This window comes from Micropterus salmoides, unplaced genomic scaffold (assembly GCF_014851395.1).
Source record: "Micropterus salmoides isolate LMB-PRFRI ecotype aquatic unplaced genomic scaffold, ASM1485139v1 Ms_hic_scaffold_10, whole genome shotgun sequence".
Classification (NCBI taxonomy): Eukaryota; Metazoa; Chordata; class Actinopteri; order Centrarchiformes; family Centrarchidae; genus Micropterus; species Micropterus salmoides.
This window is the reverse complement of record NW_024040041.1, coordinates 21,560,334-21,588,113: the sequence shown is the minus strand read 5'-3', so window position 1 is coordinate 21,588,113 and position 27,780 is coordinate 21,560,334. Positions and strand designations below refer to the sequence as shown.

The following is a 27,780-nucleotide window of genomic DNA, read 5'->3' as shown; positions in this document are numbered from 1 at the left end:
AACGCTCACATCCTTCTTCGCGCTCTTTCTGCCTCTCTGTCTCTCTGAACTGCACACATGCATGCATACACACACACACACACATGCACGCGCACATACACGCACATACAAATACACACACATAAAAATAATCAGTAAGACACAGAATCACACACTAATGGACTGATGAATGGAGATCAACATACCATAAGGAGACTCACTACACATTCACTAACCCTTAAAGCTAATTAACTGTCCAACATGGACGTGGGGTACCATGCCATGCTCTATTCTTCCCCCTGCTGTCAATGTGCTGTACCTGCCAGTAACAGGTGTGGGATTCAATTAGAGCAGCATGCTCTCAGCAGTCAGTCCTGTGAGCAGGCCATGACTGAGGACTGGGCAAAGGCTTGGGCCCTCAGATCCCTGTAGCTAAAAGCAAAAAAAAAACAAAAACGCAAACATCACAAGGACACCGCTTTAGAAACAGCTGCCAACCATTGGCAGGGGGTGTTTAGATCATCAAAGTTGTACATTAACGATCACCATGACACTGTCACATCAAACATGAAAACACCATGGATTGCAGAAGACAACCAAAATGAGTAGTCTAAATTTAGCCTAAAGCTGTCAGCGCTCACTTTTAATTGTGTTTACCAGTCGATCACAAATTGCTCAGAGACACTCATTTTATCACATCATTTTATACTGCAGCCATATATTGATAAGTAACAGCTGACCTGTGTTTGGAAAAGGCACTATGGAGATTTTTTTTTTCAATTATTAGACCAGTATTTCCCTGTGTGTGTGTGTGTGTGGCAGTAATTGGCACGCTAAAGTATGATAGTTACCTAATCCCTGATAAGGTAAGTTTCATTAGCCATCTGGCTAGTTTGTATGACAAAGTAGTGTTGTGTCTACGCAGCCTGGTGGCTTCACTTGGATGAACATGACTCCAAGATTTCCATTTGCACCAAAACAGGAATTAATCTATTAATCTAACTATCTCACATAATCCCAGATGGCTCTTTCTCCAGCTAACCTGCTCTAGCCAGACGATAATGCCTAATCTCAAGATTTACGCCTAATGCTTAATGCCTAAAGCCTAATACCTCATTCATACTGTGGTCATAATAGCCTCTTGTACTATAGACTACTGCTAGGGTTTGGCTGCTCCAGCTTCCCACTGCTGCAATCAATCTTCACAGTTAGAAAGGAGAGAGAGAGAGAGAGAGAGAGAGAGAGAGAGGGAGGGAGACAGGCAGAACGAGCTGGTAAACAGGAAGGCGTTTGGGAAGGCTGGGGAGAACCCCTAGGCTGGGTTTGCAGGGTGTGAAGGCCACTGTTTCTGTTTGGCCTGTGTGTGTATCCTCATTCTGTGTGTGTACTGCCTGGAGGCCTTTGATGAGCACCTTTGACACCGGGCCCACCCAATGACCAGTTCATTAGAATAAATCGAGGCTTGCTGATGGGCAGCCGGCCAGGCGCATATGGGAGAGAGGGAAAGACAGAGAAACATGGAGCAGGAAGGCAAAGGATGACAGACTGTTAGTCTATGATGTGCTGCAGTGTTATTGTGATGATGAACCCAATAGAATACAGGCTTCTACCAATTCAGGACAGGACTGGAAGGTTAGGTGAAGTAATGAACAGAATCACATAGTAGCTTGGAGGGTGGGCACCATGTAGTGAGAGTAAATTGTATTGCCGACAACAACTATTTTGGGGCAGTGATAGCTATTGTGCATTCTTCTCTGTCTCCTACCTCTATATTATAGCCAATCACGACTCAGTACAGTATCCAGCCTCCTCCAAAGCTCTATATTCATGCCTAAACTTACTGTGCTATCAGGAGCTTTATTTTGGAAATTATACATATGAATGACATAATGTGTGTCTAACAGGATCTTAAAATTGTGAAGTGCCGTTAACGATGGCAGTGTTTACCATTACTTAACGAGACCATGGCGGCCTGCCATAGTCTAATTTGCTCCGCCATAGTTTAAATGAACCGAAAAATATTTTTACATCTCATAATATATTACAGACATCTAACATTGTGTTTTTGTGGGCGCTGCTCCGCGCTACCGTAAACTCGCACGCTCAGACACTTTGGCATCCGACTCGAGACAACCACTTTTCTTTTGAGGTAACTACGGTAACGTTAACGGCCTGTTTCTGTCACTCGTCTGTGAGAAGGCGATTAAGCTAGCCGCGCCTAAATTTGGAGTGCACACGTATTAAAGCCTTTATGGTAAATACACTGTAACCTTCTATACAGTATGACTGTAACGGACCAGTGCGAGCTGACAGGAAGGTTAGCGACATTATCGTGTCACTGTCTCTCTTTACAAAGACAAGTATTGCAGTATTAGAGTCCTACCTGAAGAGAGGCTGTGAAGTCTTCATTTTACGCGATACGAGAACCACATACAACATTATTTAACAAATTTGGGCTCGGGTTGGACTTAATGAATTTAGGACGTGAGGATACACACAACGCCCGGTTTTCAAAATAAGGTGTCTATAAAGCATGGAAATAAGATTAATTGGATTATATTCACAGAAAGTATAAAACATATTACATGTGTCCAATATAAGTAAAAAACAACAATAAAATGTTGTGGAAGTTACATATTCTGTCTTCTATTCTTTGATTCAGGGTTTTGGGGAAAACATTAAATAAATTTGTTGACTTTTGTTGCTTTTTCATCACCATTTATAGCTATACAATAGGTTTACGATCAAATAGTTTATAAGAGCACAACATTGTTTACAAGTGTACCAAGTTCTTCATAGATAGCCTCTTAATTTTGCACCAAATTAATGCATTTAACTTTAAAATGTACAAAACTTTCTTATGTGGGGCATGCCCGTTCAAGGCCCAAAATCCTGTGGGAAACACTGGATGGTGTCCACAAATTCAACTAATATAATGTTAATGTTTACAGTATGGTACCATAAAACAGAGTGGGTAGAATGGTTAGCTTGATGGGTCCAGTACTTCTCCTATATGCAGCGGTGGTGCTAAAATTTCACACACAATCATTATTATATCAATGCGCTACTAATTTTCACTCACAATATGAGAGCATAGTAACACTCATCGCTTGGCTCGCTTCCTCTCCTCATTCTTCAAAGGACATCTACGAGACAGGTGCTTTCAGCCTATAAGAGCACTGTAACTCCGAATCGGCGTGCGTAGAGTCTTTCATTGCCCGACCGGCAGAAAGTGACGGTGAACGTGAGTGGAGAAAAATATTCTGGCAGTAAATGTACGATGTCAGTTACGGTGTGTTAGCTTCTCAAGACCAGTCTGTTGTTTCCCCAACTGCTGGAAAAGTGAAGCCCCTTTGCGCTAAGTTAGATAACATCTACCCCCCAGACTGCAAAGCTGACCAGGAAAGCTTATACAGTAGGCTACGTCTTTTGGCTGCTATGTAACTTAACATTAGCTCAATTTATAGAGTAACTAGCTGTATTGTATTACTACCTACTTGTCCAATGTTGAGAACAGCAGGTACAAACTTAGACTAAACTGGTGTAGCCTACAGCTCTGTCCTGGACAGACTGGTTCATCCTAAATTATTTTTCAGGTGTCAGATGAGTCTGAAAAAGTGGTTATTGGGAAAAGAAAGGACTGTGGTTACTGGAGGAGCTGACGTTAGTAAAGCTAATTAGTTATGCAAACAAGTCCTTTTAAGCTAATGAGGAGACTTTCTTTTTGGATTTTAATGTGCAAATAAAATTCACCTCAGAAGGGAAGAAGTTTCTCATGTTGCCTATTTGTTTATATTAATGTCTACAGATAAATGTCAAAAGCTTTAAAATGAAGACTCAAAAGGCAAATATGAACAATCCTACCTATAATGATTCTCAGGTGATATTAACAGGGTTTTCCTGCCGTTAAGGCTTAGGGGGTGATGCCCAAAACATGCTGTGCCATAAATGTAAAATCACTGTGGAGCAACAGAACCAACCAAATTACTTTCTACAAATCTAATGGTTGTAGTTCCTCCCCAGTAGACTTTGGGTGTTGTTTATTTATTATCTGCTCTAGCTTTTCCAACTATTTGTTCAGAGGTATGGTGAAAATAATGGCCCAATATGATGTGAATTCCATATTTTTCATTGGAAAACTTAAAATTTTCTTGGGGGAGAACCCCCAAGCCACCACCAAGACATTCCTCTAAAGCTCACAAAAACCTATGGAAAAACTATTGTAATGTGCAACGCCTGCTCATGGACAAAAGAGCAATGTTGCTGAGACATGTTATGTTGGGGTTTTCTATTCAGACATACTACGCACTACGCACACAAAAAAAAATCGCTTCACCTCCGCAGCTACAACTCCATCCTAGGGGAAACACTGGGGTCACACCTCTACAAATTGATAAATACAACACCAGCAAAAGTGAATCATGCACCACCGTGTTTATATGTTCACACACTTAACCCACAGCATGAACCCAGTAATATCACAATTTAGAGACGTGTCTTTTAGACTGTCCTTCTACATTATACCATCTACATTATAAATTCCAGTCATCAGCCATATGTTCAGTCAAGTGGCACTCCAACACATATGGATGCTTTTGTGTCATACTGGCTATATGTAGCTGCCAGTGGAATCCAAACTAGTTGTGGTTTGCTCTCATTAAGGCATCCTGTTTTTGTATTTATGATTGATGTGCTTTAAGTGACCATGAAGCAAATTGTTCCGTAGAATAGCTGCATTACAGATTTGCTCTGGCCTTTACTGTAGGCTATTGTAATGCGTATCAGTTTCACTGTATCATGGTTTTTGAGTTGGATGCTAGCGTCCACATTAATACTTACTTTTCAGGTTGGCCATCCTTTTTGTGACTGCACAGAAGAGGCTTGCCTGTTTGTGTTTCTTTGTCCTTTATTCTACCATGAGGCAGAGTGTTCCTGGCTTTGTGTATGGGTCACCTACATGCAGAGCCACTGCAATGCTTTCTGCATGCTGTTTATTTCTCCATTTACAGTAGCATTGTACTTTTGAGGCAGTGTCCTACTTTTAGTGGTTGTTTTTTCCACTCTATAGCTTTCTACTCCAATAACACCTCACTCTTTACAGCCTTTATTTGAAATATTTTGGAGCGCTCATGTTGTGTCTGGATTGATAAAAATGCCATTTGATTGTGGTGTGAGGGAGAGATGGCATGGATGTTAGTCAAGAAATTCATTGTTCAGCTGTCTGAAAGTGCCAGATTTAACCATTGCTCTGAACATTGTTTTGCATATTTCAGTCACCCACGTTCATATTTGCAAAGCAAACACCTCAGGCTTTCGAGGGAGCATTTTGGTTCGACAATGGAGCATGACAAGCCTCCTCCCTGTGAAGAGCATTCAGAGTGTTTGTTTATGCATGTGCTTGATTAGATTCCTGTTTTGTTGCCAGTCTCAATCCCTGTTGGACCCCCTCAGACAGAATAGGCTAATTCCTAAGTGGCCCAGCATCACAGTTCACCAGCCACTGTCAACAACAGCACGACACACAGCAAAAAGGGAAAGCTGAATTTCCAAAAGCCTGAAGTAACTCTTCCATCTCTGTTATGATTCTCCTCCTGCTCCAGACACCATGCAATATTCAAGACAGTTTGAGCCTATTCTGATCCATCAATCTAAGAGTCACTGTGTGACAGTGTATGAATGCGTGTTGGTGTGTGCATGCATGTCATGTACTATTTTCCTGTGTACTGGTGTGTGTGTGTGTGTGTGTGTGTGTGTGTGTGTGTGTGTGTGTGTTTGTCTGTGCATCCATGTGTGCTATATGTCATCTGTGTCCAAATGCCCCTGCAGTGTCCAATTAGTTCAGAGATGCATTCAATCATGAGGTGACCAGCAGGTGCCTGGTTCTGTCGCAACCCCAAGCCAGAGAGCCACATAAATAAGCTGGCAGAGGAGACATGGGGACTCCTCTACTGTTTTATCGTGTAGCACTTCCAACTCTCTCACTCACCCTCTCTTGCTCTTTCTCTCTGTCGCCGGTACCCCCGTGATGTCAGAGTGGTGATGATGCCAGTAGCTTTCCTCATAGATCACCTGACACGCCTGGTGGTCCCAGGGCACTCTCCCTGTCAGGCAGGGACACAGTGCGTCAGCCAGCCAATTTACACCAATCCCCAGTGGATGATCTCCACCTGCCTAAACTAGACATCCTCTGTGTGCTTGTTTGGTATACGGATTGTGTGTAAGGGTTCCCACATATTTTTGTGTGTGCATCTTTTGGATTTCGTTTGGATTAGGGACTGTTTGTGTTTTTATTTGTATGTGCGAAATGCATGTGGGTGTGTGAAGCTGAGTTGCAGGAAGGGGAGGCCTGGCCAACCTCACATCCCCAGGATGCTTTTTTTCTTTGAGGCATTACTCTTGACTGAGAGCCAAATTTGGGTCCTAATAAAACAAGCTCCACAATTACTGTTTTACCACCCAGTAACAGGGTAGAGAAGCAGAGGTCTTTGAAATAGAAAATGCACAATCAAATAAAAAGTAGGCCAATATAAATTAGATTAGAGACTACATCTAAGCCGCGGTGGCAGCCAGAAATCTCCCATTTATCATATCCAGACGCTTTCCGACCACAATGCTGATGTTCTACAAATGAGCTTTTATATGTTCCTTCATTTTAAATCTGATATTGCACCTCACCTCCTCCCCCTCTCCCCTTCTCCCATTCTCCAACTCTTTGTCTCCTTTTTCAATTCTCAACTTACTTTTATCTACTCACATTTTTCTTCTGTCCCCTCATGTCTCTCTCCTGTTCTATATTCCATGTACTTTGGCCCTTTGCCATTTCCTCTCTCCCTCCCCTGCCATCTCCATGATATCTTTCATTTTTACAATGCTTCGTTTTCATTTTCTATCTCTTCCTTTTTGCCTTCTTCTCCTCCTCTCTGCTCCAACACGCTGTCTCTGTGCCAGTCTTTGTGTGTCCTGGAACTCTGCTGCGGGTGCAGGCGGCCAGCTCTCTGCAGGAGGCGGAGCACCAGGCAGGGGCGTGGTGTAAGGACCCACTGCAGTCTGGAGACCGTCTGTACGTCATGCCCTGGACCCCTTATCGAACAGACATGCTGTATGAGTATGCCTCCTGGGAAGACTTCAAACAGAACCGAGCCACCACCACCTACAAGTAAGGGCGCCTCCCACTGTCCTGGATGATCAAATAGCATCTGCTGCTTTATTGATTTATTGGTTTTTGATGTGGAAATGGATGGTGATAGCAGAATGGTCCCACGGGGGTGTCAGCTTGCTCACAGTAAGGCTATCTTGTAGGATTGTGTCATGAAGAGTTGATGAATTGACTTGTTCTCCTGGATTTCTGTACCACTCATGTGATTCTCTCTCAACAGGTTGCCCAACAGAGTTGACGGCACGGGGTTTGTTGTGTACGATGGTGCAGTATTTTACAACAAAGAACGAACACGAAATATAGTCAAGTATGACCTACGGACGCGCATCAAAAGCGGCGAGGCCATTATCACAAACGCCAACTACCATGACACCTCGCCCTATCGCTGGGGAGGGAAATCGGACATTGACCTAGCTGTGGATGAGAACGGCCTCTGGGTGATCTACGCCACTGAGGCAAACAATGGACGACTAGTGGTCAGCCAGGTGGGAGAGCAGCGTTGCACAGAAGGGGATGAGATGTGGATTATAAATGAAGGAGTGGATTATAACAGAATCTCATCAGAGTAGTCAGGCAAAGGTCGTATGTCACACATGAATGACTTACTATTGAGATTACACAAGTGCACTGACAAATGAGATACAGGCCAAGAATAAGAGTCACATAAAAATCAGTTTAAAAGGTTAGCCCTAATTTCGTATCCCATCATATCAAAACCTAATCCTCACTAGTAAGGTAAATATTTGATTTGTTTGGTAGGTGCACCACAACCAGTTTCTTTCTGGCTTTAATTATTGTATGATGGCATGACTTACAATCATAAAAATGCAGCATTGTTAGGTTTAATCATTTCCATGTCAATATTTTAGAATAATACTGTGCATTCTGTTTGAAACATATCATACGTTTTGTCTTCTGTCTGTCCAAAGTCACATTATTTTGTCCTGCTCATTGACAAACTCTAAACATGATCCATCACTGTGAACTTTGGAACCTATTTTAACAACAGCTGGTTCTTTGTTTCTTAACAAACAAAACTGCAATCAGGCAGCAAGTTTCCACACAAACAGAGTTTGAATTAATGTGTTGTTCAGACAGACGGGTCCCATTTATTATCACTATCTTTGACCTTACCAGGAAATTGTTTTTCAAACTGTATAAGTTAAACTATCCATCTACAATATCAAATCCTGCATGAGCTATGAGAGTGCAGAATAATGGAGCAACAAAGTAATAAACAAGAAAGTGATCACTTTTATCATCAGACTTTTTTGGTTCCATGTAGTTTTATTATTTTTCCTAAGGTGAAACAAACACGTGGGTTATGCCTCAGCATGCAGTTTGAAGGTATATTGAGGAGAAGCAGATCTCCATAGAGAAATATCTCTTCTAAAAAACTTGAGAGTTTATTTACTTTTTAAATGGTTTAACAAGTGCTTTTAAATCTAAAAGTACTGTTTGTGCTGCTGTGTAAACATGAGTAGTATAGGAAATGTTACGTCAAATCATTACTTCTTTCAGGGATGTACTCAATTACAACATGTAGTTTTGTTTTTGGAATTTAATGATGTATTTCCCAATCGTTGAGCTGCTTTCCAGTATGATCATTTTGACATTATGCCTCGGACCAATTCTGCATGTAATTCTGCATTTCCTTTTTGCCCATAGGTGAACCCTTACACCCTGCGCTTTGAAGGCACCTGGGAGACCAGCTTCGATAAGAGGATGGCATCCAATGCCTTCATGGCATGTGGTGTGCTTTACGCAGTGAGGTCTGTCTACCAGGACGATGACAGCGAAGCAGGCGGCGACCTGGTGATGTATGCCTACAATACCAACCATGCCCGCGAGGAGCCTGTCAACATCCCTTTCCCCAACCCCTATCAGTATATTTCTTCTGTGGACTACAACCCTCGAGACAACCAGCTTTATGTCTGGAACAACTATAATGTTTTGCGCTACCCGCTGGAGTTTGGACCACCAGACCCCACTACAAGTAAGGACTAAACCCACAGAAAGCACATGGAAACACAGTGTGTGAGAGGAGCAAGTAGGCTTGTGGCATGCTTTCTGGGAATTTTTTTTTTTTGTAAATTGGTGGAAACGTAAAGGTTATCACAAAAAAGTATGCTTATATTTCCCCCAATTATACTTGAGATGGAGGCATTTTAGTCCTTGCAGAGCTCAAGCTGAAATTACTAATAAGGCAGACAAGTTAGCTAGGTAATAGTTAGGTTAATAGGTTAGTTAGGTAATAAGGTATTATGGTTACATTAATTTATTCATAAAATATTTTTAAATCGAGAATTGCTATTGGACAGTATAATGCTAAGTAATATCTGACAAAGTTGTAAAATTCTTCTGATTGTTAATATTAAGTTTCCATTGTAGTATAGACTCTTGACTCTTCAAAAAAAGTAAAAACCTGTGTTCTTGACTCAGACACTACAGAATTATTAGAGTAGAAATATTAGGAGGATAGCCTACTTTCTAGGCTTCACACTGTTTTCATCCAGAGGAAATTTGTGATAAAATATCTTATGTACTTGCAATGTCTACATTTCTCTTATGATTATTTTATATTCGTGGAACATAAAATTATGAATAAGAACCTGTGTTTGTTTGATTTGGTGAAAGATGCTGTTTTGCTTGATCAGGGAACACTCCAAACAGCCAATGCAGAATATGCTTGTGACTGTTTCTTATCTGATGTTTGTGCCTCAGATATCAAATCATTCAATCATATCCCCAGCCATAGTTGCAGTAAAAGAGCAGCATATGAGGTAGGACTGCTATAGCACTTCATATCAACTTCTCTGTGTCATGGATAATGAAGAAGTCATTTTGAAATGATAAGGTGGGGGGATGAAATGAGAACACCATACTGCATTTTGGCAGTCCATCAATATGAGAGGGAGGTTTGGATGTATTGTAAATCCAAGCCACATAAAGGCCTGTATGAAGCTCGGATTAGGCCCAGAGAGAGTAGTGGCAGAGACACAAGGTCGACGGCACTCACAGAGTTGCGTGCTGACTCTGTGTTTGATCATTTAGGATTTTGTAGTTGTGATGTGTTGCTTTTATCTTCGCATTAGGTTTGGTTGTTAGTGATGGTGACTTCTCTGATACATTTGATCAATTATTTACCTCTTCCTGACTTGCCGTTGATGCTTTCTCTCCATCTCCTCCCCTGCTTCTCCTCGTCTCTCTGGAGAGCAGGCTTTGAGAGGCTCAAAAAAGTATTTGTCACCCCAATTATTGTCAGGCTAACTTTTGAACTCAACTTCTGAGAGACATTGTGCATTCATATGCATGTGTCCTTCACTCTCTTGATCTTTTTTTTGGCTTTTGCTGTCAGGTTTTGCCGCTCTTTAACAAATCCCTTACATCCTTCTATAACAGTCTTTTCTTCTCCCTGTATTACTCTGGGGTTACCTCAGGCCCTCTGACTACCACCCAAGTGACCACCACTCTTCCAGCAAGGCCCTTCACCTCCAATGCCAGCCCCTCGACCGCCCGTCCTCTGGTCCCCACCTCTCGCCCAATCGGCTCCATCAACAAGCACCCTGATCTTCGACCAATCACAGCCACGGTGCCTGTCACCCGCCATCCACCCCACCCTCCTCAAGACCCGGAGCTCCATGTCTGTGAAGCCAAGCTGGTCCGTGGTGTCCAGTGGCCCACCACGCAGAGAGGAGAAACAGTGGACCGCCCATGTCCCAAAGGATCATTAGGTGAGGACATCTGTGTGTGTATTTTTAAATGTGTGCATTTTTTTCCATTCCATGAAACAAACATCATGAGTGTTTCATGTTGAAGTATACTCACGCAGTATGTCCTCCATGCATGTGGGTGTTTGTGTATGCACTATATCTGCATGTGCCCAAGTGATCAGCATGTTTGTGCTCTCACACTTGTTATTTTCCGCTGTTGTCTTCTTCTGTCCCTGTGCTGGTCCCACCAGCAGGCATAGTCCCCGAGGACTCACAGATGAAAGCCTGTCCTCCACAAATGAAAGGCTCATCTCCTACAGAAACAGAGCTGATTGAAAGTGGTGAATAATGAAATGAAAGGCTAGACAACACAGGCTTCACCTCCCTTCATTCTAGCTTCTATACCTCTAAACATGCAGCCATCAGAAAGCCCTCTTTAGTCACAGAAAAAAAGACATCTACCTCCATGTTCCTCTCCAACGCCTTTCACTGTTTCTGTATGTTCTCTCTGTGAAAACAGCAGTAACATTAAATTAGCAGCTGGCTTAATTGCCGCGTCTTGGCAGAGCTCTCAAACCCAATCTGTGGTCGATGGAAGAGAATGTAGAGAAAAGCGGGAGAGGGGAGAAAAAAATCAGTGGGTGAGAGAGAAAAAGGGGGGTATGAAATGCAACGCCACATCTGCTCTGATCGTTCGTCAACTGTGAAGCATTGCTGCATTGTCGTCTCTGCTCCTCCATTCTGCTTCTATCTATTCTCTCTCTCTCCGTGGTCTCTCTTCTCTTTTCTCTGCCTTGTCTTTGTGACTTGACGTTGGTTATTTGTGTTAGCAGCAGATAGACACCAGCGTGGTGTCCTTTCTGTGAACCCTTCGTAACTAAACAGAAAAGCCTAGCTGGAAATGAGGATTGGTGTAAGGTGCTTCCCTTCAGGTGTTTTTATTTGACAGTGAGGGATCATGTCTGATGTCTTTGGTGTGTGTCTGTGCGCAGAAAATGTTTTGCAGTACGCCTGCACATGTTCCTTTTAAACAGTTCCTTTTTGAGCTTGAAAGCCTGTTTCTGTCATCTTCTTCCTCCCTTTCTCTTCCCTCACTTTCTCTCTGCCCTACACTCCATTATTTAACCTTTTCCACTTCTGACTCATTTTCTCTCAGACCTTTTACTCTACCACCTCCCTCCTTATTTCCCCTCATCTTCAAACAGTTTGAGTATTACATTTTTAAATTTAATTTCATTCCATTTTTCTTGAGTAAGAAAAAAACGTATATCGCATTTTTTTGTGCTCATCCCTGTCTTCCACACTTTCCCCTTTAATTGCAGATTTCTAACGCTTATTATCTCTCCATTACTCCCCCCCCTCGCCTCCAGGCATCGCTTCGTTCCAGTGCTTGGCTGAGCAGGTCACGTGGAACCCGCGGGGTCCTGACCTGAGTAACTGCACCTCCCCATGGGTCAACCAGGTGGCCCAGAAGGTGAGACCTGGAGCCGGACCCCATGGCCATGGGTCTGTCCTCTTCCTCTGCCCCACTGCCCCGACCATCCTCCCTGTCCACCTCCGCATACATTAACATATCTCCAAGGCTGGCCTGATTAAAATATAGACTAATTTCAACTGGCCCTTCATTACAAGGAATCTGCTCCTGATACTTAATTAACTCTCTTTTTTCACTAATATACTTTAAATTACAGCTAGGTGAAATGATTTTTAAAAATCAGGCAGTACAGCTTGCAAGTACTAAACCACCAATTCAATTTCTCCATCATAGTCTATTAAATGCTTAATACCTGTGCTGTAGCTAAACATCATGGTCTCTAGGTGAACAATGATTTTAACTTAACTCACTGCTATTTAAATTGCCCAACTGTGTTACTATGTACACTCTAATAATCGGATCAATCCCCAATTTTGTCAGTAATCAAATTTCATAAAAGTCCATTTAAATTTGAATAAAAAAGCAAAACTGGTTAACACAGCTTCATTTTTGCCGGAGAGAACCCTGACTATGTAGCCATGCATACCCTTTCTTAAAGGCTTTCTTAAAGTGTGTGCATGTGCCTAGAAGGGAAAGTAGCATCATGTTGAAAAGTAACATCGTCGGAAGAGTCCATTATACCTTCTCCTTTTGGCAAAAATCAATTGCAATTGCAAACTGGTTGTTAAGGGTGTGATTTGCAATTGAAACTGCACCAAGGAGAATAAAAACCTCACAATGTGGTCTTTGAGGTCCATCTTTGTTTACAATGATGCGAGAGCGGCTGAAAATAAAGAGCCTTTTTTTGGAGGGGGTCTGGGGAAAGCTGAACAAACAGCATGCATCTTTGTTATTGTTTAAACTAACTCAAAACATGTGGTTTCTTGTAATGTTAGTGTGCATGTAAACATTTAACAGACTGAGTTTTCTGACCGCTTTGAAGATAACTCAACTAATTAAAGCAGATCTGTTTTATCATCCTTATACTATCACTGTGTGTAAACATGTATGTGTTTGTGTGTGTACATGTGCAGATAAAGAGCGGCGAGAATGCTGCCAACATAGCTGGAGAGCTGGTGAACCACACACGTGGTCGGATCCAGGCTGGAGACGTGAGCTCGTCCGTGCGACTGATTGAGCAGCTGCTGGACATACTGGACGCCCAGCTTCAGGCCCTGAGGCCTGGAAACAAGGAGTCAGCCGCACGAAACTACAACAAGGTAAAAGAACGTGTAAACACACGTAAATAAGTATACACATGCCCTCGCCTATATTTAATTCAAGCATTAGGAAAGGATACTAGGGTTAATGTGAATAGCCCCCTAGTGCACATGCAAGGATGAGTGAATTTTTAATTTAGTTGTTTTTTTTTAGCTGTTTAATTCCAGGCTTTGTTTTCTCCCTTACAGCTCCAGAAGAGAGAGCGGACCTGTCGAGCCTACATCCAGGTAGCTTTTCTCTTTTATCTGCCGGCTTTATCTGCCGGGCTCTAGGCAAGATTTTCTTTGGGGGCCCTCCTTACTTTGCCTGGAGAACAATAAAAATAAAACTACTGTATATATACATACATACACACATATATATATATATATATATATATATATATATATATGTGTGACACGACTTTTGATATTGTACTACCACAATAAAGAGAGTTTTTCCACTTTAATTTTTAAATATATTTTATAGTTGGTACATTTTGATAGGTTGATGCAGGCCGCCTTGTCAGATATTCATTAAGAATCCATGCATGGCGCCTGCTGTTTGTTGATGGAAGTGCATGCCGACCTGTTGCTGGATGCATCATGAGTTGCTGCCTATAAATGACCTGACTGTTTTATCCTTGTGATTACTCTGCCGGTGAAATTAAGTTCCATTGAGAGGGTCAACCTCTCTCTCACTTCCTCTCTCTTAGTTCTCCTGACCGCCATTACACCGGCACTCTATGCGGACACATGCACGCTCCTCTCTCTTTCTGTCCTCTCTTTGGGTGATGCAGTCAGAGATTCCAGCGCTCACCCTGTCACCAACAGAGTTAATGATTGGCTTGACATGATCTATCCATTGGGGAGGGGCCCCCCTGTTCTGGGTCAGAGTCATTGATCGGCTTTATGTCTCCAAGTTACATTCTTAATTTAAAAAAAAAATTGTGTATTCAGTGTATATGACAGACCAGTCCTGCCTGTGGAGTGGGACTGCTGTGTGACTTAGAATAACTGGGGAGATAAATCCTTGAGTGCACTGGGTTTGTGAATGAGATTCCTTTGGCTCAGTGCTCTGTATAATGATTTATATTGCCTTTGGAATCATCACTTACAGAATTTCTGGTTTGTGCTGAAGAGCAGTGTGAGTAAGTTTTGGTGTAACTCCTGGCAGACATCATATACAATATTTAAATGTTGGTGTAGTATTTCCTGGAGCAGTAAAAGCTCATTTGCAGTTTTTCTATTGCTCATGGCAGAGGTGTGGGACTCGACTGACATGACTTGAAGTCGCAAATTAATAATTGAGACTTGCTTGACTAGAACAGACAAAAGACTCAACTTGACTTTGACTTGGTGTTCATGACTTGAGACTTGACTTAGACTTGAGACAGATGACTTGAAAGTGACTTGTTTTTTTAAATAAATACTTGCATTCGCTCATTCCAACATTTGCGCATAAATCAATCCAGATCTCCATAACCAGCGGGGTAGAAAAAGACCATCACGTGTAGTACAACACAGACATTCAAGGATTATGTTTATGACGGTAGGAAGAAATGAACAACGGTGTGCAAGGTCTGCAGCTCAAAAATCAGTGACACTACCACCTAACATCCAACTTCATCCGCCTCTACAGAACCTATAAAGAAAGGTACGTTACGTTACGTGATTGGCTTTTTAGCTAACGTATAGGCTGGTCGAACGCATCCAAAGCTAGCGTTAAGTTTAAGCTACACCCAATTGTTTGGCTGCCGTTTGGTGCTGTTGTTACGTTAATTTTATGTGAAAACCTCTTAACATTCCTAGTGGTAACAGGTCCCGATGACAGCTCTAGTTATGTGCCCACTACTGTTATATGATCCACCGTTTGAAAGCTAAAATCCTCTGATTCGACCAATACAAACCATTTCAAGACACAATCACCACAGCGGGTACAATCAGCGCCTCTGTCAGACCAAGCAGTACAATCAAAACTGACGCGACTCACTTTGAAGCCTCATAATAATCCACCGATCGATTATATTCCAACAAAAATGGTCTTGTTATGTTGTCAAAGGTCCAGACGATCCAATCCAGTAAAAATATTTAGTCCAAAACACATTATTCCATCAATAAATCCCCAGGGACTGCTGCTGCATCGTTTCATATTTGCCTAGACTTGGCTAGTATGTCATAACCGTAATAACTCGGTAACTCCGATTTGGATGTAAACAAATGCCATATCTTGTATTCAAATTAGCCACTGAACTCTGACCTTTCGACAGACAGCTAATTCGACCCAATTCTGAGCTCACATGCCCCCTACACAGCCTACAGCAGCCAACGAGAGCCCGCGCTGTAAGGAAGGACAAGCCGCTATTATTTGTTGGGTAGGCCGAGCCAATTGCAACCAATTGTGCCGATGACTGGCACTTCTTGTACCCAATACAATTCTGAAAATAACAATATCCAGCTTTAAGTAGGAAGTTCATGATCTACCAGCAAAAAAACACATCTGCGTCAAGCTACGGAGTGATGCAGCAGCAGCCGCTTGCCGCCAAGGGGCGGTGCTGTTTTTGAAAAAATAAGCTTACCCTTAGAAAAACCTGTATAAACCTGTATATTCATTTTCGTGGTATTGGTATAAAATTTCAAATTGGACTAGGTAAGGCTTTATGTTACACAGTGTTTTCCAGATAATAAATCCCAGCTATAGTTGTCTGCATGGAAACGAAAAATATATTACTTTTAGTGTGTTTAAACTTATATTCATCAATTCCAGTAGCACTTAGAGTGATTCTGACTTTTGGGTTAGACACTTGAGAATGTTATCTTTCACATTAGCCCCATGCATTCACTCCAAATGGTTCAAGAACTGCATTCAATTAACTTTGGATATGCCTTAAATAGGCGTTTCAAACAAATTTTACAGGAATGGTAAGAGGTTACCGTTACTGACACATGTTTCTATTACTCTATTTTTCTACCCCATTTCAATAATCAGTGAAGCCAATAGTAGACTAAATAATAGAAACACCTTTGTGTATAGTTTAATATTGTAAGAACAGAAATACTCACTACATCTTCCAAAATGATCATACAGTTGAATTGCCACCTCTCTTAAACTGGTTAAACAGACTTGACTTATGACTTGCTTGACCCAAGCAATGACTTGGCTTGACTTTAACAGTAACTTGAGACTTGCTTGTGACTTGGATGTGTGATTTACTCCCACCTCTGACTCATGGTGTACATATCTTTGAAATATGGGTGCAGTTACTGTGGAAGTCATCTGTCTTTGACACACATTTAGCTTTTTTGGACTGTTACAGAGCCTAACTGTAAAACTGGCATTGGCCTCATTGTGTTGCACAATAAGGGACAATTTCTGTGGCTCTGAGAAAATGTAATTTGATGATAGTAGGAAAGGCAACCGTTTCTGTTGCTACACCCTTCTGTGCTTTTTTCAATATTTGTGCAATATCTCTGGTTCTGAGAAAGCTGTAACATAATATCATGAAAAGGCCTTGTGTATGCTTCTCTGTAATGATGAAATGCGGCACTCTGCAGCACACAGTCTTTTGTGTGTCTTGACCTGTCTGCAGCATACTGTAATATGACACCACATCTTCTGATCTCTGTTGATGCAAGATTAATGCAAAGGCTACTGTGTAGTATGTAACTGACCATTATTTTTTGGTCACTCACTGCAAGTTAGCTCAGCATACCCACACTCTTCAGAGGGTAAACCAAAACACCCTCTATCTTTAGTGTAGCGGATGGGGGGCATTCTGATGCTAAATTCATCATTGTTATCATATTCCGTGTACCAGTCAATCCTTCATTTTGAAAGGCCTAAGCAAGAGAATTACATGATTCATCAAGCAACCGACTCCAATAAATTGGATAGCTGATACAACCATCAAAATTGCCATTAAATGAATTGCGTGAAAGTGTGAAATAGAATGGTAATATGTCTGGCATAGCATAGTAATACATGTAGTGCAGGAGAGTGGTGGGGTTCTAGGAAATTACAGAGAAATTACTTTGTACGTCTTAGTGGTTAGGAAATATGTTTACACTTAATAATAGGTACAGAAAACGAGTAATTATCAAGGTACGGGTAATAAAGAAATGTAATAAAGAAACTAACTGATAATTACTGAATTACACTGAATTACATTTAGCTAATTAATAGCTAATTGTACTTCCTGAAAGTTGTGAACAGACTGTAAGGACCAGTGTCATATGATTAGTTACTAGATATCTGTGAATCTGGTTTAGAATTGTGTTCAAAATGACACAAAACTAATAACTAATGATTACTGCTCTAATATTAGCATGTTATTTTGCATCCGTGGTGTGCAGTAGAATATCAGACTAAATAGTAGCTATTCAATAATTATCATTTAGTTCCTGATTTGTTTGTTCGGTCCTACTCAGGATTTTGTGTACCTTGTCGAAAAGTGTTCTAAGTAATGAAAGCTACACATCCTGCATGTGCCAGGCGGTGGTGCAGACAGTGGACAACTTGCTGCGCCCTGAGGCCCTTGAGTCGTGGCAGGACATGAACAGCACGGAGCAGGCCCACACTGCCACCATGCTACTGGATGTCCTAGAAAAAGGAGCTTTTCTGCTGGCCAACAACATGTATGGGAATCGCTTTTCTGATCGAGCGCCCAGCATTGGTAAGAAAACAGTATTAATGGTGTTAATTATGGTGTATGTATGGATGAACCACAGTTTGGGCCGCTGTTTGTGGGAATGTAACTCCGGTTTGTGACTTTACTTCTCTTGGTTGTTGTTTTTTTGTTTTTTTTGCATCTTTGACAGTACAGAGGTATTCATAAAATTTTGTGTGTGCTGTGTTTCCACCATCAGATCTCGAGGTGCATGCACTAAACACAGAGGCGGACCTGCAGGACTTGTCCTTCCCACAGAACTATGCCAGTGACAGCACCATCCAGCTTTCTGCTTCCACTATCAAACAGTACAGCCGCAACGGTCAGCAGCCCTTATCCTACCCCATCCTCAGCCCAGGGCCTGAAAAATTGTACAGTCCTGTGCAGTCCAGCTCTTATGTTTCCATTTGCATTTTCATGCAAGCTTAAAACAATCTGCATGCAGTTGACTAAGTTATTGGTTCATAATAATAGGCTAATCAGATTAACAAAAGTGCTGAGACAATTTCTTTTCTTGATGGTTTCTTAACAGCAGTCTTAATAGAATAGCTGGGGAGGCGTGTAGATTACAATCGGCTCCAGTCTGACAGCGCAATCTCAGCACTCCCTCTCTTCTCTCTTCCCAATTCCATTCCCTTGCTCTGTCTCTCCGCCATCTTATCCCCCTCTCTCATCTCCCTTGTTTCTAACCTCCCTCCCCACCTCGCCTGTCACCCCCCTCTCCATCGCTCCTCTATTCCCTCAATGGCCCCTCCTCCCATACCCTTTTCTGTTTTCTGTCTCCGCTCGGCTCTGCAGTGGGAACGAGATTAGAATGATTGAAACAAACGCACATGAAATATTCATATGGAATAATAAGAGATCTGTGAATGCTTGAGGGATGAATGTTCCATTGCCCTCCACATTAAATCTCGCTCTCTTCCACCAGTCAAAATGAAACGGTCCTTACCATCATTCTAACCTTCACTAACTCCCTCTCTCTGTCTCCCTCTCGCTCACCCTGTCACTCCCCACTCTCTATCTCTGTCACTCTCGCTGGCATTACCATATTATGCCCCCATTTCTGTATTTGGTCTTTTTTCTTCCTCCTCCTCCTCCTCCTCCTCCTATTCCTCTATAATTTTTTCTGTTCCTACCGTTTCATATAACATTGCTGTTTTTGCTTCCTTTTCTTTTCGCTCTTGTTCTCGCGTTCTCTGTCTTACGTTCTGTTTCTCTTCATCCTTTTGTGTTTCTCTCCCTTCATGTGCAGGACAAGTCAAGGTGGTGTTCATTCTGTATAAAAACTTGGGATCTTTCCTGTCCACTGAGAATGCCACAGTAAAGATGGAAGTGGAGGGGCCAAGCCATGATAAGAAGCGCCTGGCGGTCAACTCCCATGTCATAGCTGCCTCCATCAACAAAGAGTCCAGCAGAGTGTTTCTCACTGAGCCAGTGGTCTTCACGCTCAAACACCTTCAGGTGGCCTAATTCAGTCCACATCGTGCCTAATTTACATTCTGACACATAGACTCCCGTTGAAAATTTGCATCATCCTTCCCTTTCTTTTTCCGCAGTTGGAGAATTATTACACTCCAAATTGCTCCTTCTGGAACTACTCTGAGCGCTCCATGACAGGCCAGTGGTCGTCGCAGGGCTGCAGGCTGCTGGATACCAACAACACACACACCACGTGCTCCTGCAGCCACCTCACCAACTTCGCCGTGCTCATGGCTCACCACGAGCCCGATGTAAGTAAACAAGGGAGTGGCAGACACACTGTTAAAATGGAAGTAATTTATGCAGACGTTCATTCGTGCGAGCATTAGCGTTTGCTCACTCCCAGTCACACACCCTCACACACATGCACATTAATATACCCTCTCAAGGCTGACAAGCTCTTTGTATTGAATTTTCTCTTTTCCTTCTTTCACTCCGACAGTCAGGGAGGCACATGCTTACAAATTCATGTCCTGCTACTACTAGCTGACATTAACATGGATTTGAATGTCATGTTTTTTTTTCAGGACGCCTTGTCTCTTGTCTCAACACTTTAGCTCCTTGCATATATTTACAAATATTAAATAAAGCAATTTTGCTCTTTCTCTCCCCTCCCCCACGTGCTGTCTATCTATCCCACTATTGTGTCTTCCTTCCACTGTTCTCCCATCTATCTCTGTACTCTTCATCTCTCATTCCTCTGTCTTGTCCTATATTTTTCCCTCTCTGTTTGTCTGATTCTGCTTCGTATCTTCGTCCCTCTGCCCTCTCTTTCTTCCCCATTCCTGTCCACCATCTCAACCCACGTCTGTCACACTATCCGGATCTCAGTACCAGGGGCGAATGCATGAACTGATCCTGTTTGTGATCACCTGGGTGGGGATTGTCATCTCCCTAGTGTGTCTAGCCATCTGCATCTCCACTTTCTGCTTCCTGCGGGGTCTGCAGACCGACCGCAACACCATCCACAAGAACCTGTGCATCAACCTCTTCATCGCAGAGCTGCTCTTCCTCATTGGCATCGACAAGACAGAATACCATGTGAGTTTGTAGCCACATGTCCTATGACCTGCCAAGGATGTTGTGTTTTCACTGGTGAATTGGGTCTTGCTTGTTTTGGGGGGGGGTTTGGAAAGCAAATGTATTACTAGATTTTGACTGCTCTTTAAAAAAAAAAGCACTGCACACCTTGAAACTCAGTTGACACGTCTATGCCCCTTATGAAAGTGACAAACAAGATCAGGTTAGTTTTTTAGTTTGCAACTTGAAAAGAACATAGAGAGTTACAGTATGACAGAAGTGACTTTTTTGAATAGTGACTGTGAAACTAAAATTGAGGCAGTGTGTCATTACGTTACTCTATAAAACATTTACTGCACAGAGTAACAAATTACCACTCAATAATATGCACAGTGCCAGTCACCCAGGAGGCAGCTTTTCATTTTTCCTCTGTGAATGTCCAAAACTACTACCCAATAGTGTCTCTGCTCTTTCCTGTCCTGTTTTTCACTCAGTTATATGCCTTAATTTTAAAAAACAGTTTCACCTCTTTCATCTTAATATTTTCATTTCTCCTCTTCTTCTCTTCTCTCTACTCTCTCCCTCCCTGCTTTCTTCAGATTGCCTGTCCCATCTTTGCTGGCCTTCTGCATTTCTTCTTCTTGGCTGCCTTCTCCTGGATGTGTCTGGAGGGTGTGCAACTCTATCTCATGCTGGTGGAGGTCTTTGAGAGCGAGTACTCCCGCAAAAAGTACTACTATCTGTGCGGCTACTGCTTCCCCGCACTGGTGGTGGGCATCTCTGCGGCCATAGACTACAGGAGCTATGGGACCAAGAAAGCGTACGTGTGAAGACAGGCCTTTTGCACCTGCAGATTGAGAAGTAGGATTATGCTATTCCCCCAGCTGGAAATGTAATATGCAGTGCTGTGTGAACGGCTCTTGCACCTCCCCGCGGACTGGCTTTTCTGAACACACTTAGCCAAAGCCTGATGATTAGGCTTCATAAGATAATCCGTTGAGACAGGGAAATAGCGTGTGCATGCCTGCCTGTGTGTTTGTGTGCGTGCACACGTGTGTGAGTGTGTGAGTGTGTTCGTGTTTGTTCATAAGATTTGTTGCGCTTAACTCTCTCTTCTCCTCTGTGCCACTCCAGATGCTGGCTGCGAGTGGATAACTACTTCATCTGGAGCTTCATTGGACCTGTTTCATTTGTTATTATGGTATTAGCTTTACTGTCAGACAGTATTATTCCCCTCTCTATTTTGATATCACCCAGTCAAACCAAATGTATTTCACCATGCGTGCTTTGTGAGTTTATTAACAGTGCAAAGTTAGTATTTTTGGAGCAAACTGTAAATTTCACTACGCATTTATTTAATTCTTCCTCTTGTGTCTGTCCATAGCTCAACCTTATTTTCCTCATGATCACTTTACACAAGATGATACGCAACTCTTCAGCACTCAAACCTGACTCCAGCCGCCTGGATAACATTAAGTGAGTTAAAATCATTCAATGGGAGCCTTGTAGTGTTTTTTCAAGAAACATACCCTTCTGATAAATAAGCCACACTGTCAGATGGATTCCAAATTGATTCAGATTTTCTGTGTATCATGTCATTATTTGTTAACATTTCCTTGTCCGTTTCCTTCAGGTCATGGGCTCTGGGGGCCATTGCTCTGCTGTTCCTGCTGGGGCTGACGTGGGCCTTTGGCCTCCTCTTCATCAATGAAAACACAGTAATCATGGCCTACCTCTTCACAACCTTCAACGCCTTCCAGGGCATGTTTATCTTCATCTTCCACTGTGCCCTGCAGAAGAAGGTAAACGATACGAGACTACTCTCATGAGTTACAATATATTGTGGATTTAATTATGAAGAAGCGGATGAAATGTTGTAAGGATGGATGGATGGATGTCTGACTGATATTCAGCATACGTGTTCAGAGAAATTGCATTAAGTTAATTTTGCTCCTGCTGTGTGTTAAAAGCCTCTTTTCCACATTGGGTCCAGGCTATTGAAACTAAGTGCCCGCTGTGCCGGTGGTGTTATATTTTTACAGGTCCACAAGGAGTACAGTAAGTGTCTGCGTCACTCCTACTGCTGCAGCCGCACCTCCACCACCAGCTCCCACGGCTCCCTGAAGAACTCAGGCCTGCGTGCCAACAACCGCTACTATAGTGGCAGCCAAGCGCGCCACGCAGCGGCCCACAGACAGGTGGGGGCAGGACAGACCTACACACAATTATGGCTCACACAAAGCAGTATGCGGGCACACCTGTACATCTTTACACATCAATCAGACCTCCGTAGAGTTGTAATGTTTTTCTTTGAACAAATTTGCTTGTGCCGCAAGATGAATTCTTTTTTTTTTTTTGTGGAATTCAACTTGTTTCAGTGGAAAGAAACAAAAAATCTATTTTCCTGAATCAAATGACTCTCTTGATAATATCTGACTTTTTTTAGAACCCTGTCAAGGGAAATTTCCCCACCTTGCTGGTATATTTTTCCCTTGTTTAAAAGTTCTGTTATGTAAGATTCTGAAGTACAAAATGAGTGTGTCTGCGGGGGTTTGATTGCTGATCAATACCAATGACTCACAGATTACTGTGCAAAGCACTCGAATTGACTTACTAAACTTACTTTTCAGCCCACAATCACGTTGTTTGCATTAGCCAATGGCAAAGAGATGCTGCAAGTGAAACACCTCCATTACAATATGTTTTGTTCTCAGTGACAGAGCAGTATTAAAGTATGTTACATAATGATATATGGCATGTTCATGTGATGTTTGTGTTGCACATCTGGTCAAATCTAAAGAATTACTTTTATGTTTCTGTCTATTATAGGCAGCCCCGTGCTTGCCAGAGTAGATGACTCATTAATAAAAAGACCCTTTGAAGTCCATGTGCTATTTATAGACACAGGCACTATGCAAGACACCAGGAAACACTGTGTATGATAGCATATGCACAATGGCATAGACACTTACTGTACACACAGCTAGTCCTGACAATCAACAAATAAGCTTTCCCACAATGTAGTAGGACGCTTTCATAACTATTGTATCAGCGACTGTAATCATGTCTTACACATCTCAAGTTTATTAGCCTCCCTTGTGATACCATGACATAGCTGTGTGCCTCTTTACCTAACACTTCAATCTCTTTGTCTGGCATGTTTGCCTATTGTTCTTTGTGGATTAGAGCAAGCCCCACAGTTTTGATTACAGCAGCCCCACTGAGTTACAAACTCTACCCGCCGAGTTTCTATATTTAACTTGTTGTCTGTTTGCTGCCACTCACTGCGCTCTGCTCCTTCTTCCAGAGTCGGATCCGCAGGATGTGGAACGACACGGTTCGGAAGCAGACGGAATCTTCCTTCATGGCGGGAGATATCAATAGCACCCCGACACTCAACCGTGGTGAGGCCTCCCCTTATCACTGCTCTGCTTCCCCTTTGTTAAGTTATGCATGGTTAAATGCACACAAACACATACACACTCATATAAACTCAAAATAAAGCATGGGAAAGGAGTGGACACAGCCATGGCAAAGTACTGTTATTAAGTGTTAAATGTGCACATATGACAGTATACAGGATGATGAAATATCTATAATATATGTTTGTATGCTCGGTGTATTAAGGTTAACTGATGATTCAGATTCCCTTGCAGCCAGTGAGCCAGCCAAACACACATCCATATCTTCTTTGCAGTGATGCATGTAGTCCCCTGTGAACTCCACACAGCACATGAAGTGAAATGTGTGTGGAGTCACTGATTGTCTCAGCCTCAGCAACTGGCGGCATCACCGTCACAGCCATAAGTGACACAGAGATGATCAAGGTTGGCTCAGGTTCCGGGTTGGTTGTGGTGGGGGGGGGGTTGTTGATGATGACACAGAGGCAGTTGCTAAATCAGCCGTCACTCTCTATGCTAATTTCATCCATTTTCTTTTTAATGAACTGATTAGCGTGTGAGCGAACAGGGGGTAATTATTCTAATTGAGGAGAGTGACAGGAGCAAGGCAGAGGGTGAGGAAGTGGGGTGCTACGAGTTAGCTGAATGGATGAGAGGCGTGTGTGTGTATGTGTGTGTGTGTGTGTGGTCGGGCGGGTCGGTTTCCGGGGCTATTCGTCACGATAGAGCAATCACCAGGCCTGTTGGAGACACATTGTGGATCATTCCATGTTGTGCTGTCAAACACAAGCAACTGTGCTGTAAAGCCTTTATTTTCTGTGCTTCTGAGAAAAGTTTGTCAGTTGGCAGAAAGTGAAAGAGGAAGGCGAGCGCGGGAGGGAGGGAGAGGAAAAGAAAGATATCGAGAGAAACGATATCATGAAGGAGTAATTAAAGAGGCCGAATCTAGAGAAGAGACGCTGCGTTGTTATCTCTAGCATCTTGGATCTCTTTGATTTCTCCACTTCACTTCTTTATGAACCACAATCTCTTTCTGACAATAGTAATGTGTCCAAAAGACAAGCAGTGTATATACACACACACACACACACACACACACACACACACACACACTCCAACACATACATACATACACACACAAAGCCTCCCATGATTCCCCTCGCCCTACTTTCTCTCCCCACTTAAAGCTAGTTCCTTTAATTTTCTGCAGGATATTCCTATGAGGTACACACAGAACACTAATCCCAACTAATTTGGTGTTGTTTGTAAAAATTCTGGCATGAGGAACTGGGAAAATGTGGTTGAGTCAAGACACAGCAGAACAAGCCAGAGAATAGAGGGAGAGGGGTTTGTGGCATGCCAGAAAGATGGACAAGGGGAAATGCAAGAAGAGGGAAAATGACAAATAAATAGCTGTGTGTGAGTGCATATTTTATTTTTTTAGAATTCCCAGCTCCCTTGCTGTGTGATGAACGGTAGGCGTGAGACCTGAAGGTTGCACTTTGCCTTGGACTACTCTCCGTCATGCTGTCCTATTTTTAATTTCATGGCATTTCTGTTCGAGTTGCCTCAGGCTGGAGCCATACATGGGCATTATACAACATTCTCAGTGTGCCATTTCTTTGAATTATATTTGTCTTGTAGTGGCATTCACATTTCACTGGGAAATTAACTGTGTTTCAATGGCTGCACCCCTAGACTACATAATGGCATGCATTACTGTTCTCCCCCATCTGAATACATTGTCAGGAGCCAAAGGGAAAAAAAGAATGGCAATGCTCCAAACAGTACCTTTCCCCTGCAATTGTATTTTTACTCAAAGGTTACAATCAGCAGGCATAAACATTGAGGGGAACACTGTGAAATGCATTATGCTATAAAGCACTGGCATAACAAAAATAGCCCCATCTGAATAAACAGTAAATATTTTTATGATTCCAGATGTTATTAGTCTGGAAATGTGAATTTCAAAACGTTACACCTATTGTACACTACTTCTGCTTGTGCATGCTTTGCATACATTTCAGACAAAGATAAGAACCTATTTCTGATTATGTTCATTTTTTTTCAATGTTTGTGATGCAGCGACCATGGGCAACCACCTTTTGACGAACCCGGTGTTACAGACTCGCACTGGCACCTCTCCTTACAACACTCTGCTGGCTGAGAGCTTCACCCCACCCTCGCCTGGCGTCTTCAACTCTACCGGTTAGCTCCTCATAAACGTCCCAGTCTGTGTGTGCAGTCTTGTCAGCATGTGTGTGTATATACACGCACTCAGCTTTCTGGCTATCTGTCAGTAGTTTAACGCGGTGTACACAAACTCACTACTGTATTTGAGTGCTTGCACATGTGTGTGTGTCTGTGTGCGCACGCGCGCATGTGTGTGAGCCTGTTTGTGTGTTGTTTTTTCAGACTATGTAGCTGTCAGACGGATTCACTAGGCTGAGCAGAACAGAGCCAAACAGTGCCTACAGCCTAACCAGCCATCTGGTCAGATCTTGAATCTTCATGAGAACAGCCACAAATTGATTAGAAGTTTAGCTACAGCTGCGACTGCCAGAAATCTTCAGGACAGTTTTCCTGTTCCCAAACAGAAAAAGTAGTCGGCTTAAATCATGACGGCCATAGAAAGGGATCAGACAGCTCATGCCCAGGGACAGTCCATCTGGGTGGAGGTCGGTCAGGTGTGTGTGTGTATACTTGCTTCTATCTCAGAGTGGGACTTTTTATTTTTAAACAGCCTGATGGCTATTTTATCACATGCATTCCCACACCCCTCTTTGGATGGAGCTGCTGAATTAGACATGTTCTCGTAATTGCTCCACTACTGTACCAATATTCACTTGTGTGGCTGGTCGCACCGGCAGAGTATCAGACCCAGTGTCTGAGGACTGAAATTTAAGGCGGCGTTTCTGTTAAATATTTTAAAGCCTCTCTGCACAATACGTCAAGCCTGATGGCCACAGGCCTGGCAGCCAAGACATTTTTAGAAGAGAGTGGGAGAGGAAGTAGGGAGAGCACTTCATTAGAATGTCTAATTAACCACACCACCACTGAAGAAGAACGTTGATTAAAGTCATACTACACATTAAGTTTAAAAAATGAACACGGCTGCTCTGGCTTTTGCTTTGCTGTGTGATGGTAATTTGGGAGAAAAAGCGCAACATCTTTGGTGTGTTGAAGGGAAGTCGTAAAATAAACATCACTTCTACTGTACAAGGTTTTGTATGAATTATGTATGTATCCAGGTATCACTGACAGTAGTAAATAAATATCCAGAGTATTGTGGCTTAGATGGAAATGTTGGATGAATATGGTGTCAAACAAACAGGACTAAGTCTGCATAAATCAGAGTTAATGTGACGGTGCATGTGTTTGTGCATGTGGTAAGAGTTGGAAGGCTGGTGAGAGTGTGAAAGAGACCGAGAGAAGAAAAGGGGCGGATGGACATGGATATTTTTTATTCTGTTAATGGTTCCCTTTTGAAATTTCTTAAAAATGAATACATCAAGTTAATGTTGCATCATTAAAGAACATTTACTGACTAGTGTCTTTCATTTTATTCACTCCACATGACTTTCTCTCAGGAACCTTCCGTGACCCGAGTAAGTGTTATTCACCTCAGTTCACGTCACTGTAAGATACTCCAGCTTACATTTTTACCATCTTATATTAATTCTTCTTCTCTT

At 42.5% G+C, this 27,780-nt stretch overlaps 1 protein-coding gene across 3 annotated transcripts in view; it reads left to right on the top strand.

Annotated features, from left to right (window-relative positions):
* adgrl1a (adhesion G protein-coupled receptor L1a) overlaps positions 1-27,780 on the top strand; it is a 97,533-nt gene that overhangs the window by 67,111 nt on the left and 2,642 nt on the right. For all 3 annotated transcript variants that reach the window (XM_038709924.1, XM_038709925.1, XM_038709923.1), the window contains 20 exons: positions 6,928-7,135; positions 7,356-7,620; positions 8,804-9,131; positions 10,576-10,869; positions 12,219-12,322; positions 13,357-13,542; positions 13,732-13,770; positions 18,014-18,194; positions 18,388-18,510; positions 19,441-19,649; positions 19,745-19,918; positions 20,499-20,708; positions 21,287-21,507; positions 21,822-21,888; positions 22,072-22,163; positions 22,321-22,489; positions 22,730-22,885; positions 23,995-24,091; positions 26,174-26,296; positions 27,679-27,696. In XM_038709924.1, the coding sequence (XP_038565852.1) occupies positions 6,928-7,135; positions 7,356-7,620; positions 8,804-9,131; positions 10,576-10,869; positions 12,219-12,322; positions 13,357-13,542; positions 13,732-13,770; positions 18,014-18,194; positions 18,388-18,510; positions 19,441-19,649; positions 19,745-19,918; positions 20,499-20,708; positions 21,287-21,507; positions 21,822-21,888; positions 22,072-22,163; positions 22,321-22,489; positions 22,730-22,885; positions 23,995-24,091; positions 26,174-26,296; positions 27,679-27,696 (3,264 nt within the window). The remainder of the gene's footprint in view (positions 1-6,927; positions 7,136-7,355; positions 7,621-8,803; positions 9,132-10,575; positions 10,870-12,218; positions 12,323-13,356; positions 13,543-13,731; positions 13,771-18,013; positions 18,195-18,387; positions 18,511-19,440; positions 19,650-19,744; positions 19,919-20,498; positions 20,709-21,286; positions 21,508-21,821; positions 21,889-22,071; positions 22,164-22,320; positions 22,490-22,729; positions 22,886-23,994; positions 24,092-26,173; positions 26,297-27,678; positions 27,697-27,780) is intronic.